The following is a 17365-nucleotide window of genomic DNA, read 5'->3' as shown; positions in this document are numbered from 1 at the left end:
AAGCAACCATTTGTACAAAAGGTGAAACATCATTCACCGTTTCAGCTGAGGGATTTGTTTTCAATTTCCCTGATCATCAAGCTGGCCAAACTGCAACATTGAGCCTGTCACCTTTAACTCCTGTTGAGTTCACAAATTATCTTAGGTCTTATTTTTTTTTGGAGAATGACAGCTGCTTAAAAAAGCACAACGTAACAAAACCACCGTCTCTCGCTCCGCGTGGGAGGTTCAGGGACGCCGTCCGAGTGTCTTAAACAATATGTAGGCCAACCAAATGTGCGCTGACAGTCCAAAAGCTGCTACGCAAACATAATGAGACAGCAACCATCATCAGCCTCAGGGAAAGCTGCTATTTATTCAAAGCACCACAAGGCGTAATTGGACATCAAATCCATCAATTACTGATTGTTTGTAAAAGCTGAAGTCAGACCCAATGTGTCTTTCAATCTAATAATCAGTCAACCAATAATTTAGATGCCAATATGTGAATGGAGGTACGAGACACGAATCTAAATTAGCACTTCATGAAAATTAATTGATATTGATATTTTGACAACACAATCCCATTGTAATGGCAGTTGTCTAGCTTAATCTGAAACTTTCAACAGTATCTGCTCAAGAAGACAGTGTTAAACTATTTCCAATGTAATCCAATTTACAAATGCTATGTAATCATCACAGCTACTGAGCTTCCCATCCACCAATCCATCTCCATGGTACCAAGAGGAAATTATAAATTGTTCATGAAGACATGTGATATACTTGATCAGGTACGTGAGTTAAATGTTCACTACATCATAATTTATTAAGAAAAGGGGTTTCCATATCCAATTTAGCACATAAACTCCTTTTGTTTGATCAAATTTAGCTGTTGACATACAGCTTTTCACACAAAATGCTTCAAAATGATATAAAAATACATGCACAGAAATACAGATAGTGGCACGACAAGTGATACTGTGAATTTAAATTTGAATACATTTTGTTGAAAGACATTTAATTAACATAACTAATAATATGTTATTGACTGATCTGCAATTTTTTTTAAAGAAATCACTTTCTGACAACATCTCTTCTTCCAACCGTGGTTATGACTAGAGGTGCCTTCATTTCCTCTTATGCCCTAATATTTTCGGCACAACCTTACATAATAAGAAGAATCCTCTTCAATATTCATATCTTTATAATGTCCCATTTATGTCATCTTAAGGACCTCCGATCAAATGCAGCAAGATTAAAAACAGCCTCATCTTTAAATGTCACGATGATGTAGCCCTGACCTGCAATCAAATAAATGGCCAGCGAGCAACCTTTGATTATGTGTAATATCTCCACTAGTTTTTCAGTAGCACAACGAGGTCCTTTGGGAAGCTTCTCCATTAAAAATAAAACATTTTTGTGACTTTGTTTCACTAAGTGAAAGAACAATAGGAGATCACATGTCAATGAAAAGTGTGATCACAGGTTTGGTTCTCTATTTGTCTCTTCAACTCCACTTCAGAGCGTTATACACATGCATTTGATTTTTTGATAAGAATAAAGAATACATTACATTAATATTCCTTGCTTTTCTGTTGTAGTTTTCACTCAAGCAAACACAATACATTCATACAGGTACTGAAAGGAATTTCTGTAAATTATTCTTAGATGATATTCACAAATACAAGATCCTGTTGATTGCTATGTCATGAGTACACTATATTATGTGTGTGTGTGGATAAACTTACCAAACTCTCTCGGGACAGATATAGAGTAGACGCAGGCCTGTCCAGACGTATAGTTTCTGGGAAAGTTTGGAGATAAAACGGTCCCTTCTGTTCCTGTAGAACGGCTTCCGCAGGGAGCTGGAGACAGAGCATACACTTATAGTCCATATAATTGAATGATAACTCTGAAGTTACAGCACATTACGTTGTTCATTCTGTACACATGACATCTATTGCTTCTGTCCATCCTGGGAGAGGGATCGTCCTCTGTTGCTCTCCCCAAGGTTTCTTCATTTCCTGATTCGTTGTGAGGGCCTGTGACAGGGATGTCTTATGTGTACAGACTATAAAGCCCTGCGAGGCAAATTTGTAATTTGTGATTTTGGCCCACATAAAAATATAGTCCGTAGCTATATAGTCACATAATATTTGAGAGGAGGCAGGCAACTCCATTGACACTATCCCCAAAACTAGGCTATTTTCACAAAAACTGTCTAGAATAATAAATAGCACGACAGGTAAAAAGAACAATATGTATTTTTGATTTTGCGGTGACCTGTCCCTTAAAGCTGTGGGGTTGCTGTATACCAGTTGGTGTTTTAGTGGGTGTTACCTTGACAACTAGGCAATGCCCTGTTCCATCCAGGTCTGCCGTCATCTCCCATACTGCAGGTGAGGGTAGAATAGCCCTAAAGGGAAAAAATACTTATTACGGTTGAAAAAAACAAACAACCAACCTGACCATTAACCACGCACTGTCACAGTTTAGGGTTATTCCCAGTTTTATTTTGTAGTCCGTGTCTCTGGTGTCCTCTGTGTCCCTGCACTTCCTGCCCCTGTGATTGTCTGACTGCTTCTGATTGCTTCCAGCTGTGTCTAATCACCTGCACCTTCCCAGTGTATTTAAATCCTGTTTGTCTCCTTCCCCTTGTCAGTTATTCCTCTGTGTTCCTTGTGTGTTACTCTGTAAGTAAGCCTGTTGAACTCACCGTTTTGATCCAGTGTTTTTGAAGTTTTGTCCTGCTTTTTTGTAAAATAAATTTACTTTAGAACCGTTGAGTTGGCATTTGGGTCTTATTTTGAAACCCCAAATGTAATCATCTCACAAACCAATCAACCAATAATCCACAAATAAGTGTATGAAAATATGAATTTTCTTCAGTAGATTTATATTATCTTTAGTGATATGTATCAATGTTTAAAAACAATGTACCATAATTTATGCATGAAATTAGAATTAAAAAAAATCGCAATGTATGGCCTTGTTTAAAATATTGCAGTAATTGCGACATATTGAATCGTAACCCCAGTATCTTGATACGTATCGTAACGCCAGATTGTTTCCCATAGACAGCCCGACCAGAAACCAACCGGCGAACTGACAAGTCATCAATATGACAAAAACAAACAATCAAACAACCATCCATTCATCCCCTTTTTATTTGTACCTGCAAAACGTATCCAGCCTCACAATAGAAGGTGACAGTGGAGCCAAGCTTATAATCGGATCCCAGCCTAGTCCCATTCAAAACCACACCGGGGTCGAAACATGATTCCCTCAGCTTGGCTGGACAGAGGGAAAAAGAACGGGTGAGTAGAACGGGTAAGTAAGAGGGGGAGAGGATGAGGCAAAGAAAAGGCGACAGGCACACATAAATAATAAGTCAAATTAATAATAACTACTTCCCTAGCAATAATCAAATGAGGCAGGCACTACGTTGGCCTTTAAAACAGTCTGTTTGACTTAGCTGCCTTTGCCAGAGATGGAACAAGTACAATAACTTCATCCCCCGACTTTTGTATGCAACATGAACCTAGTAAATTACGGCTTCGGCCCCCCTCCTTAAAGATTAGCGGTCACCCTGCATCAACTCAAAGACATAATTCCTGAGTCCACATTAAGCCAATGTTGATTCTTTTGTGCAAGTGAATCAAACTCACCACCCGAGAGACTGGTTCAACAAACACTAATTCATCAGGGACTTTATGGTGAGAACAATCGTTATATTTCATCTTAAAAACAGCATGACGCGCACTGTCACCATTGCGAGAGACTTAACTGCATAAACATTGTATTGAGTGATTTGGGGGTAATGCAGTCGTCTCTTTATTCGATGTGAAAATTAAACATTTCTAAACATGTTTGTGAGACACTGTACCCTGCCTTTGAAAAACAGATGGCAGAAAACGGCACATGATGTAATTACATAGAGTATATTAAAATAATTGGTCAAGTGACAGTTACAAAGTGGCTATAAAAACACTCCCAATTTTAACACAGTAACACAATTTAACTGGATAATGCGTATATAAATAAAACTGCATAATTTTAACAATAACATTCAGGACACGTTATAATGTATTAAGTGTGGACAAGAGAAAGGGGCGCTGTTTCACTGGGGAGATACAATAGTTCTTGTCTGAGGTATTAAATGCAGAAGGAAGGAGGATAGGCACAAAATTACCTCTACACAAGTTGTTTATGCAAGGACTATAATTTAAGTGTTAAATCTGATTACAGGTTACATTGAGGCCAAACAAACTGTTCAATACTGGCTGACTGGATGCTGGTAATTGTGAATATATTGTAGATGCGTTTACTTATGATACTGATAAGAAATGTGTGTGTGCTGTGTAAACGCCCCCCTGCTGTAAAGGATTTTCAAACAAGCCAGAATCTCCCAGAGAATACAAAATCTGTTGTTTGTGCTGTTTTCCTCTTGTGCCTTTTGAAGCTATCCCAGCACTAAACGCAGGAAATAAGGATGGTGGGACTATTGGGAGAATATATTACCTTTGTATTCCAGGTGAAAGCCAGTGTAGGAAACAGACCCATCACTGCGGAATGCTAAATGCATGGTATTCGAACTGCTCTCAATCCGTTCTGGGAGTTTGCTGTCCTGGAAGCTACCAATCAGAGGACTGTTGCTATCCGGACCATCGTAGATATACAGGAAGTCATAGTTTGGCTCAATGTTGAAACTACAGATGGATTAAGAAAGAGACACAGATAGGGACAAGAGATTAGGGGAAGCAGATGGAGAGAACAGGGTGAGAAAAAAAGAGTCAATACTGGAATTTAAAGATTTGTTAGAAACGTGATAATGTATGGAATTGTTTTGTTTTTAAATACAAGAAAGCATTTGCAGAAGATTCCTGAGAACAGAGTTTTAAAACACTGAATGGAAAAAATACAAAAGTCCACTTTTAGAAAAACAGTGTCATGTTTTTCTAAAAAAAAAAATGACACCATTAAATCTCTTTTACATTTTAAACAGTCTATTTCTGCAAGCATTAAGCTTTCTACAATAAATAAATGGCAGTTACAAGCCCTTTATTAACTAATATTGAGTTAATAATGTCTCAACAGCCGTAAATAATCAAAAATGTACAAGACATCCATTGTTCTAAGTGGATGAATGCTAGTAACTTTGGTAATAACCTCCTCCCGTGCACCAAAAGGTCAAATTGTCCATGCCACATTGAGCGGTCCTGAAAAAGCACATTGTACCGTGAAAAAAATACATGTTATACTGTAAAGAAGGTTACCCAATGAAAGCCAGCGATAAGACGTAGTCAGAGTTGACAGCAATGAGCCAATCACAGTCCTTGGAGTGAGGGTAGGGATGTGGATAGTTAGGAGATAGTATAAATCCACTGGAGCCAGTCAGGTTTCCTCCACATGGAGCTATGATGAGAACACAAGCAAAGGTACACATTCATTCCAATAAAGTCTTAAAATAACCGAACGTAGTGCTGTGATACAATATATTATTAACGAAATAGAGACATGATGGGTCCAGATAGTTTAGTCCTGGGGGATAAGTCTGTCACCAGCGCATGAACCCAGAGACAGAAACAAGTCTACACAAAAGAAAATTACAAATAAAGATGGCCATGTTTTTTATAAAGATGAATTCTAGTTATGTTGCACTTGTTTATCAAAGTGTTTTCATGTGACTAGTACTTGAAAAAAAAAAAGAGCACTCTGTCAAGGAGTGTTTGAGAGTGTTTTATGTTCTATATTTAAATTGTTACTTCAAAAAATAAAATAAAGTTTTGAAATACCATAAAATGTGTATTTTCTCAAGCTGGCATTTTTTTCCCATTGTTATATAATTGCAGAGAGAGAAAGAAAGATGATAATGGAATAATATCATACTATCACACTGAACGTAACAGAAAGCAAGTTCAGATCACTGAACATTATCTTCTTTACACAGCCCTCCTATAAGTCACTCACAGACGTGTCCTTGAGCAAGGTACTGAGCCCTAAACAATCGCAGTTGTGTATGCAGCACATCTATTGTATGTCCCTATAAATATATGGAAGCTGGACTTTTCACCTATGCAGACAGGCGGGCTGGGCTGCCAGTAGTATCTGTTATCCACTTGTATGCAGGTGATTTTGTCGTCCCCCTGGAGCTCGTATCCTGGGTCGCACTGAAAGGACACCGAATCCCCCGGCTCGCGGCCATCTCCACTCCGACTCCCATTCATTGGTACACCTGGGTCCCTGCAGGCTGTAGCCACTGAGCCTGGACAGAGAGACAGACAGAGAGGGGAGAGAGAGAAAGAAGAGCAAATGGAGGAGAAAGGGGTGGGAAATGTTAAAAGTCTTGTGTCAAAGTGGAGACACACATATATATATATATATATATATATATATATATATATATATATATATATATATATATATATATATATAAGATAATGCGTTAACTAAGTCACTTTTTGGCACCGTGAAACTCTAGTTTGCACGCATTAAAGACTACAGTATGGAACGAAAAAAATATTCAGGGACCTTTCACAACAGCATTTGTTAAACTCCTCTCACAACTTTTCTCATTTCAATAATGTTTAGTAGATTAGTTCTGCACATCGCGGTACTTACTTGAGAACTGAATAGCGAATCCTGACTTGCTGATGTAAAAATCCGTCTCAAACTGCACAGTGACGGTGTTCAATGTGGAGTGGATTCTCTCGGGCAGCAGAGAGCCACTGAGCTCTGACAAAGACATTTCATTCTCAGGTGGTCCGTCCCAAATCTTCAGCATGTCGTGGCTGGCTTCCGTGTCGAAGGCCAGTAACTGAAGACTGTAATTTGCATGAAAAATATATATATTGTTAACATTATGAACATTATCTGTTGTAAAATTGGAAGACTGCTCCAAACTTTTACAACTTTACAACCATCTTAGACAAGTCTTCCTTTTCTTTTCTTTTAAGTTACTTTGTTTGTTGGTGATTTGATCTAATGTATTAAAAGCTGAGTGAGATCATTATTATCCAAATGTATTAAAACATTAAATAAATATAAATTTTAAATTTCACATTTTTACGAAAGTACCGAAGAGGGCACGATAATTGTTGACATGGACAGGAAGGTTTTGGACGGTCCACATTACCTCACAATGTTTCCTGAGTCCACCTCGATGGTCCAGGTGCAGCGTAGATTATTGTCATAAGGAAAAGGGTACCCAGGAGAAAGAATCCTCCCTGAAGACTCGCCTTTAAAACGACCACCGCACTCCGCTGAAGCAACCACACGCACACACAAACACACGCACACAAGGGTCAGATGTTATAGATTGTTCATATGTACCAACACAGAAATGTCCCTGTATTGTATATCTATCTGTCTGATGAGCACAATTATATTACAAATATATATTCAGCAAAACCATTGAGGATTGTGTATGTGTGTATTTAAGTGTGAACGTAATGTATGACAAGTCAACCAGTTATCGGTTCGTGGCAATTGTTTATCAAGGCAATCGAATCCACGAGGTGCACCTCCGTAGCCACCGAGCAGTGATTAAACGATCACCACAAAGACAAATGGATTAAAAAAGTCAACTCTCCTTATCTGTGTCCGTCTGTCTTTCTCACGCACAGTGAGAGGAAGAGACAAAGTGCTGATCATTCATCCCTAAAGAAGCCACCACACATTATATAATAGAAAACAATTCCCTTTCTCTCTTTGTCTCTCTCCTTTCTATATTTTCACAATCTTCATCCCGTCTCTGCTTCCCTTCCCTCTCCATGTTCCTCCTCCCTCAGGCTCCCCTCCCTCCGTCACTGGAATATATTATCTTGAATATCAGGAGCAATATTAAGAGTTGCGTAAAAAAAAAAACAATGCGAGAAATAGAGGTAAAAAGGAGAGAACCAAGGGTAGAAAAGAAGGAAACACTACGAGTAATAATAAGAAGCAATATAATATTAAGACTGGAGGTTAGCTGAGGTCACGGTGTGTCACTGCTAAAATATAAAGGCAGAGAATATCAGCCAGTGGTGTTATGAGTCTTTCATTATTGATAGTGAGAAGGAGAGAGACTTATTAGGCTGAATCCAAAATCAGAAAGTTCACAGGCAGCGATGAAGAAAGAATGGTCCTTTAAACATTGGCCATGTTGTATGCATATGGAACATACATTTGGGCCACAGTTGCTGCAGCCATGTTGTGTGTCACTTTGTCCAGAGTTAGCGTTTGTTTGAGTTTAATTCAACCACATACCTACTGTGAAGGAAGGTCTCTTAATAGGCAGCAAAAAGCAGCAATAAGTAGCATTCTAAACAAATCAAAGCACTTTAGGCATTACAGTCATTTCAACTTTATTATTTGAAAAGCATACCTGTAGGTGATATGCCCACGTACTGGTGAACGTGTGTGTGTGTGTTCAACTAGGTGTGTGAGTTCTGAAGCCCTGACAATGCAAAGCCAGTAAAAGACAATTATTGACTTGTTGACATAAATATTCAGAGCTGTGGTTTCTATTTTCCCATCAGCTTGAAGCATTGAATAAAAATGAATTAGAAAGCCAATGATTTTGTAATGGAATCTCAAGAAATATGTCAAGTAGGTGTTATCGTTTACACAAAATGGCCGGTCATATGGTCTGTAGCAAAACCATTTAGAATGAAATGTATTAACGAAACAATTTTAACAAACAGGTTTCTCACTAAGCTATCAATAGAGAAATAATTACATAAACAAAGGTTTGAAAACAAGCAGAGAAACAAATGCATTACAAAGAGGGTGGATCTGTGTGTGTGTGTTTGTACATGTCCACACATGTACAAACACACACAGATCCAACCTCTTTGTATTACATTTGGTTTGAGTCTCCAAGGACAGGCAGAAAATCCTCCTCTGCAGGGAAGAACACAGGTCAAATGGGCAGAGGGAGTGCAGCCTCCTGAATAAATTGGCTTTTCATTGAGACTTTAAAACTGCAGCAGTGTGTGATCTCATAGGAACATCAAGAAGGTGATTCCACAGGAAATTGGCGACCACCGGCCTTATCCATATTATTGAATGAAGGTCCAGTGAGTGGAGACTTTGGATAAAGCATCACGTGACCTGTTCTGTATTATAGAGCAATACTTGGTACAGTAATGTTGTTTAAAACATGCAAGTTCTGGATTAATTAGATAATTCAGCTTGATGCCATAGTTAAATTATAATGGAATATATATATATATATATATATATATATATATATATATATATATATATATATATATATATATATATATATATATATAGTTCTTGGCTGTGGGTAACTATATGCAGCTCTTCATGACTGTCGAGAGCAGCGGTATGGACCACGCATGCAGAAAGATCAGTGAAAGCAACAATCAACCTACGTCACCTCTCCCACTCAAAATTATAATAGAATGTTATTCCATCTCATAATAGAGTGTGTGTTTGTATGTGTGTGTGTGTGTGTGTGTGTGTGTGTGTGTGTGTGTGTGTATACATCTGGTCTTTTCAATGAACTTCTTTTCAATGTGGAAAAAGCTGCAAATAGCGAGATACATACCAATACAAGAAGGCAGCGGGTTATCCCAGGCTCTCCTTTCGCCCGTCATGCACTTCAAGGTGGAGGCCCCATGCAAAGTGTATCCGGGCTCACATCTGTATGTGATGCTGCTTCCGGAGAAATGACCTTGGTCGTTGACCTTGAAGCCAAACTGAGGCACGCCTGGGTCCTCACAATGAGACAGCTCAAAACCTACAAAGAGAAAATAATAGGGAGATTCATACAATGTATACTTTAAATAAATACAATAGAATAAAAAGGGACATGTGAGACCCACAAGAGAAAACAGAAGTAGTGTTCTTTAAATGAACAACAATGTTCCCCTAATATCTGGCACACTCGAGTATTCGGTTTATGAGCTCCATGATATCACAGATCCTGTTAAGCTCTCATCCAGATTTAATAATAAAAAATAAAAACATGGAAAAAAACACACAAGACATAACAATATCAGGAGCGATACTGGCGCATATACACCTTATCCAATTTGATGTTGTTTTTCACAGTCTGTCTAAGCTCAGTTTCCATGGTAATAGTCAGAATATTCTGTTTATTCATGTGCAAAATTTTGGAGAACGGGATATGAAGAGATATATAAATAGCTTATCCTTATAAGACCATAACTAGGATTTGATCTGCGGCATTACCTGGTAGACGAGGTGCGTCGGGATTTGCGTTATCTCCCGGAAGGCTGCAGTAAGTGCATGTCTAAATTCTTTAAAAATGCCCATTTAAAAAGCTGGTCTATTCTCGTTTTGCAATCCAAACACATCTGCCATCACCCTGACATCTAGTTTGAATAGTCGCCCATCTCAAATTGTCCTATATATGTTATACATGTATGAGAAAATAAACCGTCATGCATTATTCATTATATCACACCTCTGAGTTTTATTGAATTCCAACTGTCATAACTATAAACACAGTGAGGCATTCAGCAGGTTTTCATAGCTGCAAACAAAACATGTTGCTGCAGCGTTCTTAAAGCAAAGCTCTCCTGTTTGCGATGCAAAATAACTTCTAATGCTGATCAGGTTTTGATGTGCCTGTATGAAGTTTATACTGATTAGCAGTGAGCACTTACTGGAGTAGACCAGTTTGAATCCCTCCCCTGTACTTTCTCCATCGCTGTAAAATTCTAGCCACAGATGGTTTGAAGTGGAGATCAGCGTCAGGCCCAACATGGACGTTCCTGTGAACGCTCCAAGAACGTGGGCTGTGCTGTCTTTACCATCGTAAATCTGGAATCACAACAGCACAATGGATTCAAGATGAACATACGACATGGTAACCAATGATGGTCAAGTGTAGTTTTATCATCACTACTGGCAAGAAGACTAGCCAAATGTGTGTGCGTGCATATTTACCTTCAGTATATCTCCCTGAGCAAGATGAAAGGTTCGAGCAGAGATGTTGATGCCTTTCCCAGCTTGCACCTGGAGTAAACATGAAATCCAAATTAGATGTATTGAACAAATAGAAAAGTGAACTCAGTGAAAGTCTCAGTGAAGGTCTTCTTCAGGTTGTTTTCTCTTTCCCCTTCCAAACAAAGAGGAGTGCAAAGTCACTGAATTGTTCGTTTCGGCTCCCTCACAGTCAATATGGCGGCAAAGATAACAAAAAAACCATGTGATTCATTAATATTATGTTGTGCATAACTTGAGTGGATGATAACATATTGGGTATTGAAAAAATCTGCAGACACACTTGTTCAAAATGACACCAACATTTTGTATGGATGTCACTTTTTGAGCCGAAACAAAAGCCAAAATGTGGCCTACAATAAACTAGGTACGGTTTGTTTGTTGCCTTGCCAAGTGCCGGAAATTGGCTTTTTGCTACTGAAGCAGTTGTTGTTTACTTTAGTTCTCTACTTTAGTCCTCGACTGAGGGATCGGCAGTCAGGAGTGAGAGAAAACAGTCAATGAAATAGGTTTTAAAAATAATTGTGAATTACCACAACCATGAGGAGTCTTTAAACATACAGTAATAAATAAGCTCAGAAAATATAAGGTTGATGTGTCCAGTAACATTATAGTTCAGCCATGGGCAGATGGACAGATACACACACACCCATTCACACAAACGACCGTACGCATAATCTCCTCACAGAGAGTTATTAACCTCCACTAATTGTCACAATGATTTTGTGCCAAAGTCTGTAGTTAGGATGTACAGATGAGTTACCTGGATGCTGTAGATGCACTCGTGGTTGTTGTCATAGTTCGTGGGATAGTTTGGAGAGAGAAGGACTCCTTCATTGTTCATAACTGAAGAACCACACTCCGCTGATGACAAATACAGAAAGAAGAGCATTACAAAAAAATGTATGAGGGTTTGATTGAAGTTGAGATTTGTAATGATGTGAAACAATGACATGTTGTGCCATAAGCCCATTTAAAATGTATATTTTTTTCTTCTAAAAAACGGTTTGGTCCTACAGCGAAACGTTAGAGAGAACACAAGCTGTCAGTTTCATCTTACAGAAGATGAAGATTCTGTTTCCTATAAATGGACGAATATGTGCTTGTGTGTCCATGTTACTTAACAAGCCTTTTAACCACCTGTATTGTCAGTCATCTACTTCAGTTGTGGAGAATGGGTAGGCAATAAAATTGAGAAACTCATTTACCTTAAGATACTCGCTCTCAGCACTTCTCACATGTGCCCTCTATCATATATGTCCCTTTCCTTTCCTTTTCCCTCCCTCCCTCTACCTCCCCCTCTCCTCCTCTCTGTGTCTCTACTGGTGTAATAGTCATATTACAGCTGTCATATCGTCAATAAATCACACTGCTACAGTTTCCATTTAGAAAATTACCTCTCCACCCTGTCCCTCTTCAAGTCTCTCAGTCCTGCTCTTTCTCTCTGTTCCCTCTCTATGAATAGTGCCTCCTTTACCCTCCTCTACTTCAATCAACCTGCCTCGTCTGCTTCTCACCAGTTTCCTCTTCTCCTCTGCCTCCTGCTCATTTGTCCTGTCCCATGCTAAATAGAAGATACTGTCCAGAAATAATTGAAGAGGAGAAGAAGAAGAAGAAGAAGAAGAAGAAGAAGAAGAAGAAGAAGAAGAAGAAGAAGAAGAAGAAGAAGAAGAAGAAGAGCAAAGACACCTCTTAGTGCCTCTTAGTGCCCCTTCTGGACAGTTCTTTATGAACCACTGGTGGGGTAAAGAAAGCCTCGGGTAAAACCACTTACACAGACCACCAAACTACTTAAAACCAGCAAAGTGCATCCCTCAATTCATAAAAAAAACACAAAGCACAATGCATAAGTTTGCAGTGCTAAGATATTAGAAAACGACACAGTATCGGTCTAATCGTCTCTTTCCTCTTCCTTCCTCCTGTGTGATGTGCACAACATCATGCAGCGATGCAACACATCACACAGGCACTAAATATAGCGAACCGCACAACACCATAGAACACTGGTACACAACACAACTCTCACCTCTTTGCATTATCGCTGCATTATACAAACACCATGCAAGGGTGAAAATAAGATCTTTGTTTACAATTTTCCCACCGGCAATCCAAAATGTCAAGATTAATATTCTATAACTGCTCTTTGAATGGAAATGAATTGTCAAGCCTTTCTGCACCTATGTAGCTCCACAGTCCCTCAAAGTGTTGCTGAACACAACCCTGTCAATAGTGGAGGGTAGTAACACATTATAAGAAGTTGAATAATCTTTTCAAAATGAATTGTATTCGTTGTTCTTTCACTTGTCCTTGAGTAAAAGACAATAGAAATACAATCACTGGCCAAACATCCAGATCATGCTTGCATTTCAAGGGACATGAACAACAGCCATATGGTTCGTTTATCATTATTATTGCAATAGCACTTGAGAAACCCAACACAAACTCAGGGGAAGGGGCAAACAGCTTAAATATTTAAACCCACGACTCCCCAAGTCATCGTCTCTCACTTCTTTGTCATTATTAACTTTCATGTTGATTCATTAGCAAGGACTTGACCACTTGGGTGTATTTCTCTATGTTGACCTGTTCCAGATGTGTGGTGTTAGCAGACCTACTGACTCATGTGTGGAGCGTATGCATGTGAGATTCCATATCTAAAATTTGAGGTGCATGTTTTCAAAACCTAATTCCTTTCACGTATTTTACCTCAAGGCTTTTTTTTTTCTTGTTGCTTCTGCCTTTGCACATTGGTAATTAATGATTCAAGGATACACACAAATGTAAAACCTCTGATGGATACATCTTCCCTGCAGTTTGTGTTGCCTCGAGTGTTTGGTTCATGGAGAGGTTCTTCATTTCTCCCATTTGTATGCATACACACTGATTTTTATTTCATGTTTTCGTTTACTGCTTGCAAAACTCCACTGTAGATGACAGAGTACTTGGGTTACTTAATTATGGATTGGAGTTCCATTTGGCGCAGGAACCTACTGTACAGCCAATTGAGCACTGGGCCGTGACTTAAGCCCTACTGTGTTCTGCCTCATCTGTCCTTTTCACTTCAGTTTATTCAACACGTTTGGAAATCATCCAAGAAAACGATTAATGCTAAAAGGTTCAAGTGTTGAAGAAAAACATTCTGAGTTATATTTATGATAGTGTCGTTGATTATAAAACTCAAAAGGGTTGAAAAAAACGCTTTGCCAACTGATCTCTTACTCTCCGACATGTATTGTTCCTCCAGAAACTAAAATGTGGCTTTCACACAGACCTCTGTCTGTGGAAGTCATATTCAGATTAGTGTCAGTGTTGTTCACTGTATTCAATAACATTTTTGGAGAACAGTTTAAAAGGAGTCTTAGAAAATTCAAGTGGAGGCGTACACTAAACTTCTAAATTCACTTCCAAGAGGACAATACAAAGACTCCTTTTTCTGTTCTAAATGATCCTAAAAAAATGTTCTCTTTCAGCGACTTGCTTTGTGTGTATCTGTGTTGTGCAATCTCCTTCACTATCTTGTAAAAGCAAACACAATTGTCCTCGTGCATCAGCTGGCTTTTGAACTGAAGATGCACAGCAAAGAGGAAAGCAATCAGAACTTTTATTTAGTTTGTATGTCACAATGTGGACAAATGTTTCTGTGTGAGTGAAGAACCTCACAACATCAGCAGCTCAAAGGGTTTCTGGTCATCGCTCTGATAAATGATTAAAATCTCACGGGTCTTTGTTTGTGATACAGGAAATAACTGAGAAGGAATGATAACAATTGCGGGCAAACTAAACATTATTTTACAATTAACAATGGCTGTAAGACAATTAGTAAGATTAAAGATAAACATGGCTTGGTAATGCTTTGAACAAGTCAACTTTGAGATTGTAAATTACAAGTGAACCACTTGCAATTAGCAGTGCTTGGTGACTAAATTTAACTGTAAATTGTAAAGATGAAATCCTCAGTGAATGCTTTCGTTTACCATTAAAAAGACACACAAGGTTAGTTAATATCAAAATAGAATCTGGAAAAGGACTACGTACCGACACATCGTGGAAGAGGTGAGCTCCACATTCTCCGCCCTCCTCCCAGACAGATTATCTCGGGCACCCCCTCCAGGCGGTATCCCATGTTGCAGGAAAAAGACAAAGTATCTCCAATGCCGAAACTGAAGCCATTTCTCCTGCCAAACCGAGGCATCCCAGGGTCCTCACATGGCTCCAAAGTATATTCTGCAGATCATAGATTGTAACTGAATACATAACACGTCCATGGATAATCATGAAACACACTCTACACTCGGTAATCTGCCCCTTCTGTGCTCCTGGCAAAAACCAGGACTACCTCTATCCTCTCCAACAATATAGTGATATGTGTTACAACTAATTATACACTGAAATAGTAAATCAAAAATATATTTAACCCATGTACTTCCTTTAGTCATTTTTTGGGCATCACTCAATTTTGTTGAGTACCATACGGGTAAGTGGGGATGAGATTGCCGTGTACATTCAGAGTGTCCTCTACTAATGATGTTAAATCAACGTATTAATAATCATCACTCTCAATGTCCAGGAAAATCTATCCCACTATTCTGAAATAAAACCAAAAAGGTAACCATCAAAATTAAACCGTTAACAAACATGGCCATACTCTCTCTCTCTCTTTCTCTGTGAAAAACACTTTTCAATAATTCAATAACTCTTGTGATGAAAAAAAAACATCTTAAAAATGCAGCCCATTAAAATATAATCTTCATGTTAGCGTTGTGTACAATTGTGAATAATTAGTCAAAAAGTTGTGTCTGAGTTGACTCCACTGTGTCCTGAGATGCACTTGCTGGTTTGGTGTTGAGCATGGGACAGCAGGAGAGTTGTTTTAAGTGGGCAAAGACGCAGGATGTGATGTGTATTTCAGAGTGTGCTGAAGGAGGAGGACACAGCACGTTGAGCCTGTTGAGACTAACGAGTCACATCTCCGGTAACATTGTCTTACATTGTGAGTATCAACTTATGCCATCTGGGAGGCAAGAAAAAGTCTCTCGGTGAAGCTACAGATTCAAGTATAATTTATTCTCAAGTCAATGAGAGACCGTTGAAAGGGCAGTTAGGCAAACAATCTGGATTTAGAACGGGCAGTTGGACTTAATTCTGCTCCTGGAGTATTTCCTTTATTTTGGAGGGTGGTGGTGAAGTAGCACGGCCAGAGTTGGCAAAGCCCTTTGAACACATTCTCGGCTATGAGGAACCCCTCTCCATATCTCTTTTTCTTATTGTGTTGTTTAATGGTGGATTACATTCAGCTTAATGTTGTATAACCTCTCTCCTCCGTGAGGACTTTTTTTTTTTTCTTTAGCTATTCTCAAGGTTTTATGGGTAGTCGTCGAGGCCAGTGGTGTGTGAGAGTGAGAGCTAAACATTCGCTTAACACAGTTAAAGTTTTGTGTTGGGGAGGACTGTGCCATCACAGGGATATGTGACACTGTTCTCATGAGGACACAAGACATATTTATGTTATGTGAAGAAGAAAGTATGCAGGACTCATGCCACACACTATAGGCCTATTTCTAAACTGCCATTTGTAGCAAAAGTTTTTGAGGAAAGTGGTTGCCAAGAAGCACGGATGTGCATTGTATTTTTGACAATTTTCCGTCATAGCTGCTGTCGGTTCCACTCCGTTGAAACAGCTCTTGTCAAAATGTCCAAAGACATCTTGATAAATGGTAATGCAGGAGCTTAGTTATGCTGGATTTCAGTGCAGCTTTTGAGACTTGATTTATGGAGACAGTGGGCGGGCGTGTCCGGGTCAGACCTGCAGACCCCTGCGACGCTGACTCGTGCTGTTTCTCCAAGTGTTTCCATTTCATACACTCATTTGTACCATTGAATAGTTTCTTCAAACTATATTTTTTAAAAGAGGGGAATCATTGCTTGAAGTAGGATTCTAAGACTTGGTCCAGGTATTCTGTAAAGGTATATATAGTGTGCCACAATTATGCACATCCAAATATACATATCTCTTTATTCATCAACGGACACATTTTGTCATAAAACTGTTGAAGTATAACACTGTGAACATATTTAATTCGAAAGACTACATGCCAGCTCAGTGGGGGAAGCTGGTTCACTGAGATCGGTGGTTTATTGCCCAGCTCCTCCAGTTTGCATGTTGAACGTCATTGGACGAGAGACTGAACCCCAAATAGCTGTTCCCCCGGTGTGTGAGTGTTTGTGACTGATAAGATTACAGACTGATGAGCAGTTGGCACTTTGCATGGCAGCCTGTGCCATCAATGTGTAGATATGTGCATGAATGTTGACGTGTTGTGTAAAGAGCTTCGAGTGGTCGGAATACTAGAAAGGCACATTTAGCATTTGCACCTAAAAGACACGTGAGTGACCTCTATTGTTGTCT

General features: G+C 39.0%; 1 protein-coding gene across 5 annotated transcripts in view; it reads right to left on the bottom strand.

Annotated features, from left to right (window-relative positions):
• csmd3b (CUB and Sushi multiple domains 3b) overlaps positions 1 to 17365 on the bottom strand; it is a 297260-nt gene that overhangs the window by 54415 nt on the left and 225480 nt on the right. For all 5 annotated transcript variants that reach the window (XM_068575849.1, XM_068575850.1, XM_068575851.1 and 2 more), the window contains exons 21-33: positions 14995 to 15183; positions 11723 to 11823; positions 10903 to 10971; positions 10620 to 10776; positions 9536 to 9727; positions 7115 to 7241; positions 6601 to 6803; positions 6053 to 6244; positions 5256 to 5394; positions 4501 to 4688; positions 3155 to 3273; positions 2320 to 2395; positions 1728 to 1844 (exon numbers count right to left, since the gene is read on the bottom strand). In XM_068575849.1, the coding sequence (XP_068431950.1) occupies positions 1728 to 1844; positions 2320 to 2395; positions 3155 to 3273; positions 4501 to 4688; positions 5256 to 5394; positions 6053 to 6244; positions 6601 to 6803; positions 7115 to 7241; positions 9536 to 9727; positions 10620 to 10776; positions 10903 to 10971; positions 11723 to 11823; positions 14995 to 15183 (1869 nt within the window). The remainder of the gene's footprint in view (positions 1 to 1727; positions 1845 to 2319; positions 2396 to 3154; positions 3274 to 4500; positions 4689 to 5255; positions 5395 to 6052; positions 6245 to 6600; positions 6804 to 7114; positions 7242 to 9535; positions 9728 to 10619; positions 10777 to 10902; positions 10972 to 11722; positions 11824 to 14994; positions 15184 to 17365) is intronic.

The sequence above is a fragment of the Clinocottus analis genome, unplaced genomic scaffold (assembly GCF_023055335.1).
Source record: "Clinocottus analis isolate CAN_PGR_092001 unplaced genomic scaffold, fCliAna1.0.p SCAF_14, whole genome shotgun sequence".
NCBI lineage: Eukaryota > Metazoa > Chordata > Actinopteri > Perciformes > Cottidae > Clinocottus > Clinocottus analis.
This window is presented reverse-complemented; position numbering and strand designations above follow the sequence as displayed.